Genomic DNA, 14036 nt, shown 5'->3' with positions numbered 1-14036 from the left:
ACACTTCAACTGGTTTTGAATTGCAGAAATCACACGCAAGAAAACTAACAAATAAAGCAACCACGGCAAAACCCTGCCTGATAGCAAAAGAACGAGCAACACATTTGAGTATGAGAGGAACCTGCACCACCAGGGTGGCATGTACCTTTGCAAACAGCCTTGCTGCACCACGCTCATGCCTGACCCTTTACCAACAAGTGTATTTTGTTATGTGATAGTGCCACAGACGACTGGCTGATTCATGAATCTCCATGTTTATTTATCTGGTAGTCCTCCATCACTTCACGTTCCCTCTGGTTTTTATGACGACAGATCACGGAAGTTTCACCAAACACCGGTGCGCAGCTGCAACTCTTGCAATGCATGGTCAAATGAGAATACGGTGCACCCTTCAGAGAGCTATGATGCTCACGTAATTTCATATTCAGGCACCTGCTAATTTGGCCTACGTATGCCATCCCACAACAGGTGGGCAAACGGTAAACCACCCCGCACTCACAAGGCACAAATTTCATTTCGTGCTTCACATTACATGTGGCTCGCTCGGATGAATTGTCACTGTCTTTTCAAGTAGCTGCAGCACAAATTGTTCCTAATTTACGACGCGACGTGAAAAGTACGTCAACCTTGTAATTTCTGGCCATTTTTTCAAGCGGTAAGACAGAGCATGACCATAGGGAATGGCCACCACGTGCTTGGTATCAGCCTTGGCACTGCCTTCTCCGCACTCTACTGACTTGAGGCTTCTTAACACTTTTTCACAAGACAGTGAAATTACTGAATTGGAATAGCCAACTTCTTTCGGTCTTTTGATTTGCGACATGGCGCTTGCTTGCAAGGAGTGAAGTCAAGATTTTGAAAGAGCGGACCGGAAACATGTTGTGGCTATGCCAATTTTACCAGCTTGTAGTGACTGGATCTGAAGTCCACGATATGTTTAATTGATCTTGGGAGATACTCTCAGCAAACATGGGCGCCAGAAAAATCGAGCCTAAAGTCTAGGTACTGCAACGTATTGTCTTTTTTAAGATTCAACCGTGAAATGCAGTCCCATGCCAAGCTCTTTAAAAGCTTTCAAGGTGTCTATCATCTTCCTGTTGACGTTTTCACTCGTAACAAAGACAAGGAAATCATCGGCGTACCGAAACATTTTTTTCAACTACGCCGTTCAGATTCTTGTCAACAGCTCTGTCAAGTTTCGCCAAAAAAATGTTGCTCAGGATGGATGCCACCCTCGACCCTATGGACACGTCGCCCTCGACGCTCGAGGGTGGCGTGTGTTTTTTGCGCTTCGCCCACAATGAATCCTCACCATCTAGCCCAATTTGCATTTCTGTTAGCTGTTCCATTTTCAAAAACGAAACATTCTCCGCATCATTTTTACGACGCTCCGCAATCAGGTGGAGCCTCCTTCCAGGTGAAATGGCATCAATCACCGACTATCAGCGTTTTCGCGAAGCACTAACCAACGCATTTAAACAAAAGCCTGGTTCACTTTATTGTTATGATTACTCACTCTATTTGTTATTGCGTATGTATGTATGTATGTATGTATGTATGTATGTATGTATGTATGTATGTATGTATGTATGTATGTATGTATGTATGTATGTATGTATGTATGTATGTATGTATGTATGTATGTATCAAGGAGGTTCTATAGAACCTCTGGAGTGGCAGTCCCGGCCGCCGCCTACGGGAGCAAGTGAAGCCGCCGGCGGCCATGTAGCTAGAGAAAAGACAGGGCGCGACCGCCATAGACGGCAACAGAATACGCACGGCGCGCGCGTTGGTTTGCAGTCCCACAATCAAAAAATGAGATGAAAACTGCTTTAAAGTTACACCCACGAACAGTTGCCTCTTCTCGCTTATGAAACAAATTATGTCATACACCCATTGTCAGCTGCAGACTTTCAGAATAATTTGTTGTCGAAGGGATGCTTCGTATATCGAGCGCGCTGGCGCTCTGTAATTACATATGTGTTACTAGGAACTGGGTTTTTGTGATGTAACGACGTCAATGTTCAAGGGTAACCACAAGCTAACATGGAACGCACTTTTCTCTTTACATAAGCACACATCCATCACGCGAACATTTGGCCAGAAGGAGGATTCGCCAGCATTAACCTACGTGGGCGACGTGTGCCATCACGGCAAGCGCAGCGCGCACAGCCTCGAAACCAGGCAGCTCGCCCTCTCAGACTAGACGCATAAAAAAGTAATGCAGCCGCGTCCTTCGGTGTTTCGGTTTCGGTTTGGTCGGATTTCAAAAGAGTTAGATCTTACTTTTGCCGCAACTTCTTCTTTTCGTAACTATTTGTGTTGAAGCGACGTCAAGGAGGTAGAAACTAACAGGCTTTGTAGATGCGCTGGGAAAGCAGGAAAAATTGTAGGTACACTGCCAGGCCGTCTGCCCCGTTCTGTCGACGCAGCATTCTGCGAAGTGAATACAGCAGAGGTGGTTGGTTGGTTGGTTGTTCCTTGGCAACCTGGCGCAACCACCGCGCGGGACCGGCCATGAAACGGGCGGCATCCTATTTTAGAGATAAAATTGCTTTACACGGAGCAGAGGTGGTCAGTGCTGGTCACCGTCCTTACCTCTCTAACCACTTCTTCGACCGGCACGTTCCCAGGTAGAACGCTGCGCGCATTCCTTTGGAAACATGTAACATGGATAATCACGTCATGGAATGTTGCGTTTGCCAATTCCTCGATAAACATGCATCAACTTCGATATCCATGCACCGGATAAATATGCATGCACGCCGTCAGTCGTGACTTGCAAGAAAACACCAGAAAGCTTGGAATTCTAAGGGCGTTTAGATTTCCTACTCGTACCAATAATGCTCGGTACGTCCAGCTAGACTGCACCCCATTATATGGTACTTCGTGCATACTCTTACAAATCAAGCACAACGTCTAGTCAGCAAACATTTAAAGCGTAAAATTTTCGTCGATACAACTCTACGCATGTATTACATGTATGCGCACCTTTCAAATTGTTTCCAGTTTAACAGCATGCATGGAAAACAGACAATCGTCAGCGAACGAAGTGAGGACACTTACACGTGAAAAGTTATCCCAGGCGTCTTTTTATTGCGATTTGTGCAGCCATAAGCGACGCACGAAGTCACCATGGCCTCGTAAAATGTTTAGCTGCTTTGCAAAAGCATGCCACCGTCCCCAAAGACAACTGCGACGGCGGGGCAACGGAGCGCACTCCGTCGTCTGCTTCCAACTTTTTCCTTTTGCAATATGGCGGCGACCGGCTTCACTTACGGGGGCGGCACCTCCACTCCAGAAGAAATAGTATATAACCTCCTACAGGGTAGCCAGCCGGTCTGAGAACTGGCTAACTTCCCTGTCTTTCCGTTTTTCTTCTCCTCCTCTTCTCCATATAACCTCCTTGGTATGTATGTATGTATGTAGGTATGTATCTATGTACGTGTGTATGTATGTACGTATGTATGTATGTATGTATGCATGTATGTATTATGTATATATGTATGTATGTTTGATTGTTTGTTTGTTCCCACCCCCTCTGTAATGCCTTCGGGCTTGAGGGGTAAAATAAATTTAAAAAACCATTTTAAGAGAAGCTTCCACCATCTAGCTCAACTTGATGCTCCTCTTCTTTACTGGAAATCTGCTATTCTTTCTTGGAAGACAAATAGTACTGCCTGGTGTGACAATTTATTCTACCGGCGGTTATGACACGCTGGGTGCAAAGCGTTTACCTGAGCTGGGCCCTCATAAATAAATAGCAGGATGAGGGTAGTTCCAGGGTCTGCGATTCGTTCTGCTTCTCGTTACTTTCGCGCGGCGGCTTGAAACGGTAGTGAAAGCTTGCAGCAAGAGGTGGAAAGAAACGCTTTTTCATCAATGAAGAGCGCGCAGAGGCGATTCACACCACACGGAAATACATTGCTTTTTGCCAGAAGCGAATAGCAACCGCTGCCAAATTGATCAGCAGGCAGCCATCTTCTATTTAGTTTGGACGGGGGCATTGTCCAGCTATTCCATCAAAGTGTAGGTTTTGGTCGTCATATAAATGTCCGTCTGGACAGGGACCCTGTCCAGACGGACGGTCGAAATGCACGCATCCACAAGGGGCCGTATTGGCGTCATGGCGATCGGCGGATGTGTTGTGGACACCTCGAGGAACCCCATGGGAAGCATCTGAATGTATGCCACTTTGAGACGGTCTAACGAGACGACCTCTTCACAACCACTTATTAGGTTTGTGGCAGACATCGGCATCGGAAGACACTTTAGGGCCCATCGTAGGAGTGTATAAGATGCATGTTTACAACGGCTCGTCTGAGGAAAACGTGTGTTATACACTCCAGGCCCGGATGCACGAAAATGCTGCGATAAAAAGAGCGAGGTGAGACGAGGCGCAGTCACTGTACGCAGTTCTGTAGGCAATGGAGAAGCATCAAATGCTTAAGTGGTGCGGCCGGTACACTCTGCAAGTCTCCATTAAGCCACAGGTGTGCAGTGCAGATGGTTAATTCTTCAAAGGTATACTGCGCTAAAAGGAACAAGGACACAGAAAAGGGGGGACAGTTGTGAGTCTGCGCATGTGTTGTCCCCCCTTTTCTGTGTCCTTGTTCCTTTTAGCGCAGTATACCTTTGAAGAATGAACATCAACCAACTAGCCCAACTTGCTGCTCTGTTGCAGATGGTTAAGCCACCGAACAGCCAAGGTCACAATGGAGGATGGTGCGTAAGCCAATAGGCACCATAGGAACGTAGTCGACAGAGTGTTCTCAATTTAGGCGCGCAGTTAGGACAGCCCTGTGCTCGCGATAGAACCATTCCACGGTACTGTAGGCACAGAGATGCTATACTGTGGCACGAAGCTCTTTAAAGCTAGCATATGTTTGAGTGTAGTGAAAAAGGTATATCCGAAATGCCGTCTGCGAGTGGCTGTAGCGACGTGGGGGAAACCGAATGGCCAAATCCACGTGGAAATGTAGGATTTAGAGACAGTGTCAGCGATGACGTCCAAAATGGGCACTGCTTCGTGCCAACCGGTTGTTTTGCTTTACACTCGGTACTCTCGCTGATTCCCAAAACGGGCACCCAGCGATCAGCAATATAGACTGTTTTTATGTACTGAGCTCTTTTGCTAAGCGAATTATTTCTTCCGTCTTTGTGGAGTTATTTGGGAATGGCAGCGTTAGCATATATTAGGATAGATATGACTGTCTCTCCTCTTTGGGCCATAATTGGTATAAATTAAGTAAGGATGTCCTACAGCAGGTAATGCCAGGTGCTCCCTGTCACACGAGAGGAGCAAGACTAGCTAAGCAAACGGGAAGCCTGAAACACCGTTTTTTAGCCGACATGCATTTGTACAAATACGTTTGCCAGAAAACTTAGCGATACATTTTGACTAGTCCACACAAAGTGCATGGTGAAAAAGCAGCCGGCAAGACTGACGAAAATTGCGATGACGATGCTAACCTACGACTCCTTTTTCTTTGTTTTCACCCCAGGCTTGATTACGGGACCACTGGCGCACAGTTTCTACGCTCGTCCAGCCATCATTGCAGGCGCTGCGATGTCAAGCATTGGCTTAATGTTGAGTTTTTTTGCCACAAATATCAGCTTCCTGACATTTTCACTGGGTGTAGTGCACGGTAAGGCCCATTTGTTAGGACGTTTGTTAGCAAGTGCTTCGTATGTGAACAGCAAATAGACATCGAGTTATTCAGACCCACTCTAAAAACTCAACGGTGATTGGCTTGCTAAACTTTTTTCTAGGCAGCCGTATTTGTGCATGCGAAATAAGCAAACACACGTGGATGCACAACTGAGGGCCGGAGATTTTTCTTATTTGTTCAGTCTATATGACAGCTGAGACACGTTTAGGCAGAAAACGCTTGTTCTAGCCATGCTTGAAGCTGATATTTTTAAGTAATCTGATCAACAGCATTTCTCACAATTCTACAAGGCACAATTTGCTTTGATCCATGATAGATGAAAATTCTTTGTTTAAAAATCTTGGCGGACCCTACTTCTCTTGTGACCCTGCAGAACTCGTCAAAATAACATGTGAAAGCACGAGCCTCACATTTTACAAACGTATTGGAACATAACAAACAAAATAACACAAATAGACAGGCATAAATGGAATGCCACACAACAAGTGGTTCCTTGAGTGGCACACATGTAACAGCAGTTCATACCTATTATACATGTGTGTCAGAACTAATTTCATGAGCTCGCAGCCACACTCCTCAACCGTCTTCGGCACACACGAATTTTCGCTCTGTAATGGTACCTAATGGACATATTTATTTGTAAGTTTGCGGTGGTGTTACAGCCAGAACATTGTCTATGGCGTTCTGACTTCGAGATATAAAATGCACGAGTGTAAAATGCCGCTAGTTCTCGAGCTCAATTGATTATGCATGACCTAGCGTTGTGGGTAGAGCAACGTAATTCATCACTTGTTTGCAAAACGAGTTTGTTGAACAAAACTAAGTGCATTTAGATGATATTACTGCATAACTACATAATGAGATAAATTACGTAGTTGAGAACCGAATAGTTTTTTTTTGTATGAGTTCCTGTTGTCAGATGCAGCTATATTGCTAAATTTTGAAGGACTACATTGGTCTTCAAGACGCAGTAAATATCTACCATGCGACTATTTCTGAGCATGCACAAGAGAAATCACATTGCAAGTATTTTAGGAGGTCTCTATCTTATCGTGTAGTGTAGCGGCTATGTTCAAGAATGACATGGAATTAATTTTAATCCACGTATAAATTTCTGAGCAGATAACCGCAAAAGCATTTGAGGCAGATGATGGGCATAGTTAGCTCGGTTTCAAGTGCGCTGCATCTATAGCATCTTCAATTATGGTAGAAGGTAAAAGCAAACTTTTTCATTCGCATAATTAACGTATTATAGAAACATGTGAAACCTCACAAAACCATTCACTTAAACCTCAAAAATCAGATTCTTCAAGTCTTTCAAGTCAATACGTTTTCTTTGCAAGAGCAGTGTTTCGATGACTTGGTGCGTGGCATATGAAGCTACTCTGTCATTGCCTTACTGTAAGCGAATGTAGTCAGGTATACGAAATTTGAAATTTGTTTTAGGTTGTAGATATATTTGTTTTACAGGAGGATGGTTTTCAATAAAGATTTACAGATATGCCTGATGTGGCTAATGCAGTAATTAGTTAAAGGGCACATGGTCTTATAAGCAGTTGCACGTGAATTATTAAAACGTCACAAAAACAAGGAACAGCAGAAATTACGGTACATTAAGGGTGTATTATTACACTTCTGTTAGGAATACTATGCACAAATCGACAGAAATCGGAAAAGAATAGTAGCGAAAAAGCATCCCCAATCTTTGTGAAATGCGGACCACAGATTCGCACATAATTGTAATCATCTAAAGCAGAGAAAAGGTAGAGCATGGGCCATCACACTGCCGGAAATGCGGCTTAACAGCATGTCCCACCCGTATTTGCGTCATTTTAATGAAGGCGCAGCTGATACGTTTGAAACTCGATTGCTCTAGGAGGGAATGATCATAAATAACTATGTACAGGGCAGTGATCACCAATAATGTTTTTCATCCATCCATGGCAGTGATAACGGTATTGTGCATGGGAGGGTGTGATCTACGAAATAATCTATCAGGACCCGGAAACAGCGCATTTGCATTTTTCATTTTACAAGCCCACCACCAGTTTTCACGTAAGCAGTAGCAACAAACATTCGTAGTTTTTTTTCGTTCCACGAGCGGTTACTGCATGCTTGTGAATGAGGGAGTCTTATGTTTACTCTTACATAGGCGTATGAGTAAACATAATACCCCCCTGCCCCCCCCCCCCTCCCCCCTGCGCACGCCTATGTACTCATAGCCTTGTTAACTGTGTCTACGTTTGCAGCCATTGGAACCGGCATGGTCTACATAGTGGCCCCTACCATCCTGAGCGAGCACTTTGTCACGAACAAGGGCCTCGCCATGGGCATCAACTACGCCGGCGTCACCGCAGCCCTTTTCGTGTTCCCTAAGCTGCTCGAATACCTCATCGCTGGATATGGACTTCGTGGCGCTCTTCTTATCTGCGGTGCCGTCACCATGAACGGGTTTGCGTTTAGCTTGTTCATACGCACACCAGGTTGGTGCAAAGTTGCTGCCGAGGAGAATGAAGACTTCGGCGATTTCCCCCCGAAAACCATTGAAGTTGAAAGGAGCAAGAAGCTACGCCACGCATTCGCGGTGTTCAAGAGCCCCATGTTTTATCTTATAATGTACAGCTTCAACGCCTACTCCATGTCGTATGATTTTTACATGTCGCTGTTCGTCGACTTCGCCTGTGATAGAGGTGTACTGGTGTCGACTGCTGTTACCGTGATGGCGGCTGGAGCTGTCTCCGAGGGTTTAGGGAGGTTCATGCTCCCGATCGCCGTCGACCGAAATCTGTTAACAAGCAACGTGGCTCTGACTATCACATTGGGTGTGGAGGCGGCGGCATTCCTTCTGCTACCTTTCGTGCACATTCATGGGTTCATCTTCGCCGTAGCCGCTGGAATCGGCTTCGTCATCGGCACTGGTATAGTTATTTTCCCGGTCACCCTGGAACATTACTTCGGACATCGGAAGATGTCGGTAGCCTTCGGCATCGTCGTCGCGTCGGCCGGATTCCAATCTTTCCTGAGGCCTTCTTTGATAGGTATGTCATATATCTTTACTTTCGCTAAGAAATCAAATTCGGACAGGTGCTTTTGTCGCTGCCATTACGAACTAGGCAGCAAAATAATTGTGTTTGAGTTGCTCACTTAGATGCTTCTAGCTTTTAAACAAGCATATTCACTGATTTTATGACTGTTGACAATTAGTATAGCCTAATTTAGATCTTTATTGTTTTGGAGCAGTACTTTTTTTACCACATGAAGTTGTAGTGAAGCTCCATTGAAGTTATGAAGTTAGAGTTTTAAACTTCGTGATGACCAGTGGTATTTATAGGCAGCCGCATAAAGGTGGGCCTCATGGAGTTATCACCATATGTACCTCGCTTAACAAAACCGTATGCCAATCCAAAATAACAGGCACTACCGGCAGAACCAGACGCTATTGAGGCGTTATAAGCCGAAGCAAACTTGTTCACTGCAACATATTTCTCGAAGTGATCCTTTGCTGCTGAATGAGGACGGTGACGTTCCCCTGCTTTCTAAATGATTATCTCACCGCCCAGTCTTGATTAAGTTAGGCCATCGATCTAGTGTGAGTGTGGGACACGCTGCTTTAAATTTTGCTATTGGACACATGAAATTTATCTTGAACAACAGCTACTGTAGCTGTCGTTCAGAGTAACTGAACTACAGCCTCGTGCTACAGCTGTTTCTTCTCCTCAAAACAGCAGCGTTGCCAACAGTATGGTGGAGGGAGGCAAGTGAAATACTCTGATGTTCCAGTTTTTTATGTAGTGTAATTCTATGTCTGAAAACCGTGTTCCTTCCTGTGCTACATATTGCCATCTAGTTGCTGTCATTGTTCCCACCAATATCTTTAATGGTAAACAGTGCAGCGTAATCTACTAGGTGAAGTCCAAATAAAGCTTCGCTTTAGACTGAGGCTGAGTGGCAACAGAGCGGAAAGCGTTAACTATGCTACCCGCATATGCATGGAAATGGACCTAAAATCAATCGATGTGTCAAGAAGGGCGCGCTGCGCCCTTCAAGCGGTCTTGACAAGCGGTACCCGAGGCTCTGTCAGGTTCCGAAGATTTTGCTTGTGTGGCTGGCAAGAACGGTTTTCGTTTATTCACAAGAAAAATGCTTTTGTACATAGTTCGTTTACCTGGAGAACGACACAACTGGAGTAAGCGTATGCATGTGTAGTGTGAGCACACATATTAAATTCATAAAACTTATACAGCCTACGGCTCTTCATCCCCTGCGCCTATAAGCCGTACTCGCACAACGTGCACACACATTGTCGTCATGCTGTGCTGCCACTCTGTGGATATTTCAGTAGAGTGCACCGCCAGGGTACTTGTTTCATTTGCCCTGGCATCCGTACCAGCTTCGCCCGCATGCTTTAAGTGAAAAAGCTGTTTGAATCCCGGTCGTGAGAAGTTCTTGTGTCCCATGTGAAACGTGCTTCCTATTTTTTGTATATAATTTTCATATAGCATGATTTGTAACGCTGAAGTCACTCCAGCCCATTTGTGAACAATACCTGGCACTTGGGGGCCCATTCGGTCCTTTCCCCGGGGTGTGACTGCCGTTTGGCGTCGGTGACTGTCGCGGCTGGCGTCTTTCTTATCCTCTAAGGCCAGATCTTCCTTTCCATGTCGTCGCAAAGGCCGTGCACGTACACAGTGAAAACTGTTGCCACGGAGCTCTCAATGTCCCCAGCAGTATTCTCACTGTGCCGCGACTCCAGTAAAAACCTCCTTCCCGAGTTCATTTCGAGACCGAACGAGTACCGAAGCGTCGGGTACATTTTAGAACATGTGGCAGCAGCCATTTCAGCATCTAGAAATCTTTCACTTAGACAGACAGATCTCTGTCAAGATGCTTGCATTTATGTTTTAATGTGCATGATTTTGTATTTTGATACAGAAGATTCCTTCGTGGCCGTGTTTATATTGTGTTGCATTTAAAAACAAGAACACATATCAAGAATAATATAAAATGTCGCACTTTAAACGTCATGAAGAGGTACTGTCATTCACAACACAGGTGGACCTCTGAAGGACTTCATGAGGCATGAGGTTCTCTAACACGGGTTTGCATCTGAATAAATAGGCTTTTATGCATTTTCCCCCGGAAATACGAGTGCCGTAGCCAGCAGTTGGACGAACATCCTGTGGCTTACCATTATAGCAAAGTGGACATACCTTTCTGTTGCAGGTCACTTCAGGGACAAAGGAGGAGCCTACGACTGGCTCTTTGTCATCTGTGGAGTGGTCAACGTGGTCTCAGTCGCTATTTGGATTGGTGTCCTGGTGTGGGAGTGCTGTGCGAAACATAGGAACGTGGTTGTTGTCGAAAACACACCAACAGGTGGTGTTATTAAATTGCAGCATTTAAATAAAGCTCAGGGACCTCAACCGGTATAAGAAAAGCCATTGTCTTTATGACAGAAGAAAAATTCCGCATTCACCATGCTGTATCAGAAACGGTATTATGTGTACAGGAGCTAAAAGAGCTATTCATTCACACGTTAAAGGCGCTAATAATGAATGCGCTACTACAAAGCTTTGTTTGCAAAAGCCGAAAAACAAGAATAAATTAAACTTCACAATTGTAGTTGCTGGCAGAAAGGAGCCAGTGAGATCGAGGATGTGGAGCATTGGTTCATAGTTAGGGATAGTAAACCAGCGCAAAAGACATTGATGAAAGAGACTACTTAACATACGCACAGGTGGCGATGCAGTAACCCTAATTTAATAGCTTACATTTGCGTACTACACGGCCTGTAAATATAGTGGATGGCGTTTCTCTAACTACTGTAGGTTTTCCAAGCCTTTCATAAAAGCCAACGTAATTTTTTGCGATAAATAGGGACGTACACAAAAACACCGAAAAGGCTGCTTTGTTACCTTTCTGGTGGCCTCGTATGCTCGATTAAGCTACTTAGTTACAAGCCAAAGCAGGCAAATCATAAAACATATGTTGTATTGACTGGGTAATTTGAAATATCTGGCCGAGTTATCGGGTGCTAACCGCTGTTTCGAAAGAGAGCAACACCACACAATATGCCGAAATGAAGTCTCAAGACTCCTTGCTGAATATTCATACAAGCCGCGCTTGCGGTGTGGAGTTCACAGCCACACCATGTCTCCTTCGCTGTACGAGACATGTCGATGTCACTTATCGTAGAGGGCCTTCGAACGGTCTTGGGAAGCGAAAGTCCGGAGACGCGTGATGCGCCTTGCCTCCTCTGCGTGAGAGAGTGTCTCTGCAAGAGGTGGCTGTTCCTGATCCGCAAACGGGAGAATGGTGTCAAGAGTAGTGCATGGCGGACGGATGTAGACAAGGTAAAACGGGCTAAAGCCGGTGGTCTCATGCAGCGCAGTGTTGTAAGCGTAAGTCATATCAGGTGAAACTGCGTCCCATTTCTTGTGCTTGGAGTCAACGTACATAACAAGCATGTTAACGAGCGTCCTGTTGACGCGCTCAGTCAGTCCGTTGGTCTGAGGTTGGTACGAAGTGGCGTGACGAAACTGCGAAGCAGACTAGCGGAGGAGCTCTTCTACGACGTCGGCTACGAACTGACGGCCACGGGCACTGAAAATCGCGCGAGGCGACCCATGCCGGAGGATGATGTAGCGTAGCATGAAGTACGAAACGTGATCGGCCGTTGCGGCAGAGATCGCTGCGGTTTCAGCATATCGAGTGAGGTGGTCAACACAGATTATAATCCAGCGATTCCCAGTGATCGATCGCGGAATAGGGCCCATCAAGTCAATACCGACCACCTCAAAAGGGGAACACGGAGGCGGTATGAAATGTAGAAGTCCCTGCGGCTCACTAGTTGGACGTTTGAATCTTTGGCAATGCTCACAACTGGCAACGTATTTAGCTGTATCTTGACGCATGCGTGGCCAGCAGTGTGCGGCGGTAGGTCCTGGCAAATCCGATATGTCCGGATGTTGAGTCGTCTTGCATAGCTTGCAGCACGTTGGGTCGCAAAGCTTTTGGGACAACTTAACGTAGGCGGGCCCCCTGTGCAGCGAAATTTCGCTTGTAAAGAATGTCATCCCGTATAATGAAAGGGGACTGATGCGGCTTATTGAGGGAAGATGAGGGTAAAGGAGCCAGACTATGGTCTTTGCGTTGTTCTGCATGGAAGGTGTTCAAATGTGGAAACGGCGAGCATCACATTCCGTCGTGGGAAGGGGAAGTTGCGACAGGCAGTCAGCGTCCGTGTGGCGGCGGCCACTCTTGAAGCACACATCAAAGTCATATTTTTGCAAACGTAAGGCGCAGCGTGCCAGACGGCCGGAAGGATCACGGAGACCAGTGAGCCGACAGAGTGAGTGTTGCTCTGTGACGATAGCGAATCGGCGGCAATGGATGTACGGGCGAACCTTGTGCACGGCAAAGACGACCGCCAGGCATTCTTGCTCTGGAGCAGCGTAATTGCGTTCAGCTTTACTCAAAGAACGGCTTGCCTAGGCAATGACATGTTCGCCGGCTCCGTGACACTGAACTAAGACTGCACCGGTACTAATTCCACTGGCGTCACACCTCAGTTGGGGCTCATGCGTCGAAATGGCGAAGAATAGGCACGGAAGTGAGTACAAACTTCAGCTGAGAATACGACGACTCGCACTCTTTCGTCCACTGGTAGGGCACGGCTTTGTTGAGCAGATGAGCAAGGGGCTGAGCGACATCAGCGAAGTTAGGAATAAAACGCTGGAAATATGAACAAAGGCCCAAGAAGCTTCGTAGTTCTCGTAGCGAGCGTGGTTGAGGGAAGCTGCTGACTGCGGTGACTTTATGGGGATCAGGTCGAACGCCGTGCTTGTCTACGAGATGTCCAAGAACTATAGTCTGACGTTCATCAAAATGGCATTTCTTTGAATTCAAGGTAAGTGTTGCTTTCTCAAGGCACGTGAGAACAACATCAAGTCGACGATTGTGTTCGTCAAACGTGCGGCCAAAAATTACATCATCGAGATAGCAAAGGCATATTTCCTATTTTAAGCCACAGATAACTGTGTCCATACAGCGCTCAAATTTGGCAGGAGCATTGCATAAACCAAACGACATGACATTAAACTCAAGTAGACCGTCAGTAGTTGTAAACGCTGTTTTTCCTTGTCGGCAGAGTGCATGGGAATTTGCCAATATCAAGATCTCAGGTCTACGGAAGAAAAATACGCAGCAGACTGCAGACAATCAATAACATTGTCAATTCTGTGAAGTGGACATACGTCTTTTTTTGTGACAGAGGTGAGCCGCCAGTAATCTACACAAAATCTCCAGGAACCATCCTTCTTTACAAGTATAGCTAGATGACTCCTGAATCACTTTTTACCCGAG

At 45.8% G+C, this 14036-nt stretch overlaps 1 protein-coding gene across 3 annotated transcripts in view; it reads left to right on the top strand.

Annotated features, from left to right (window-relative positions):
* LOC119390737 (monocarboxylate transporter 2) overlaps window positions 1-11345 on the top strand; it is a 39011-nt gene extending 27666 nt beyond the window's left edge. The window contains exons 4-6 of one of the 3 annotated variants that reach the window (XM_037658426.2): window positions 5505-5648; window positions 7922-8710; window positions 10896-11264. In XM_037658426.2, the coding sequence (XP_037514354.1) occupies window positions 5505-5648; window positions 7922-8710; window positions 10896-11104 (1142 nt within the window). In that variant the 3' untranslated portion in view covers window positions 11105-11264. Of the gene's footprint in view, window positions 1-5504; window positions 5649-7921; window positions 8711-10895 lie in introns of all 3 variants that reach the window. The other 2 variants (XM_037658425.2, XM_037658427.2) reach the window with 2 other exon arrangements.
* Window positions 11346-14036: the final 2691 nt, after the last annotated feature.

The sequence above is a fragment of the Rhipicephalus sanguineus genome, chromosome 4 (genome assembly GCF_013339695.2).
Source record: "Rhipicephalus sanguineus isolate Rsan-2018 chromosome 4, BIME_Rsan_1.4, whole genome shotgun sequence".
Classification (NCBI taxonomy): Eukaryota; Metazoa; Arthropoda; class Arachnida; order Ixodida; family Ixodidae; genus Rhipicephalus; species Rhipicephalus sanguineus.
The sequence above is the reverse complement of the archived record's forward strand: the minus strand, read 5'-3'. Positions and strand labels throughout refer to the sequence as shown.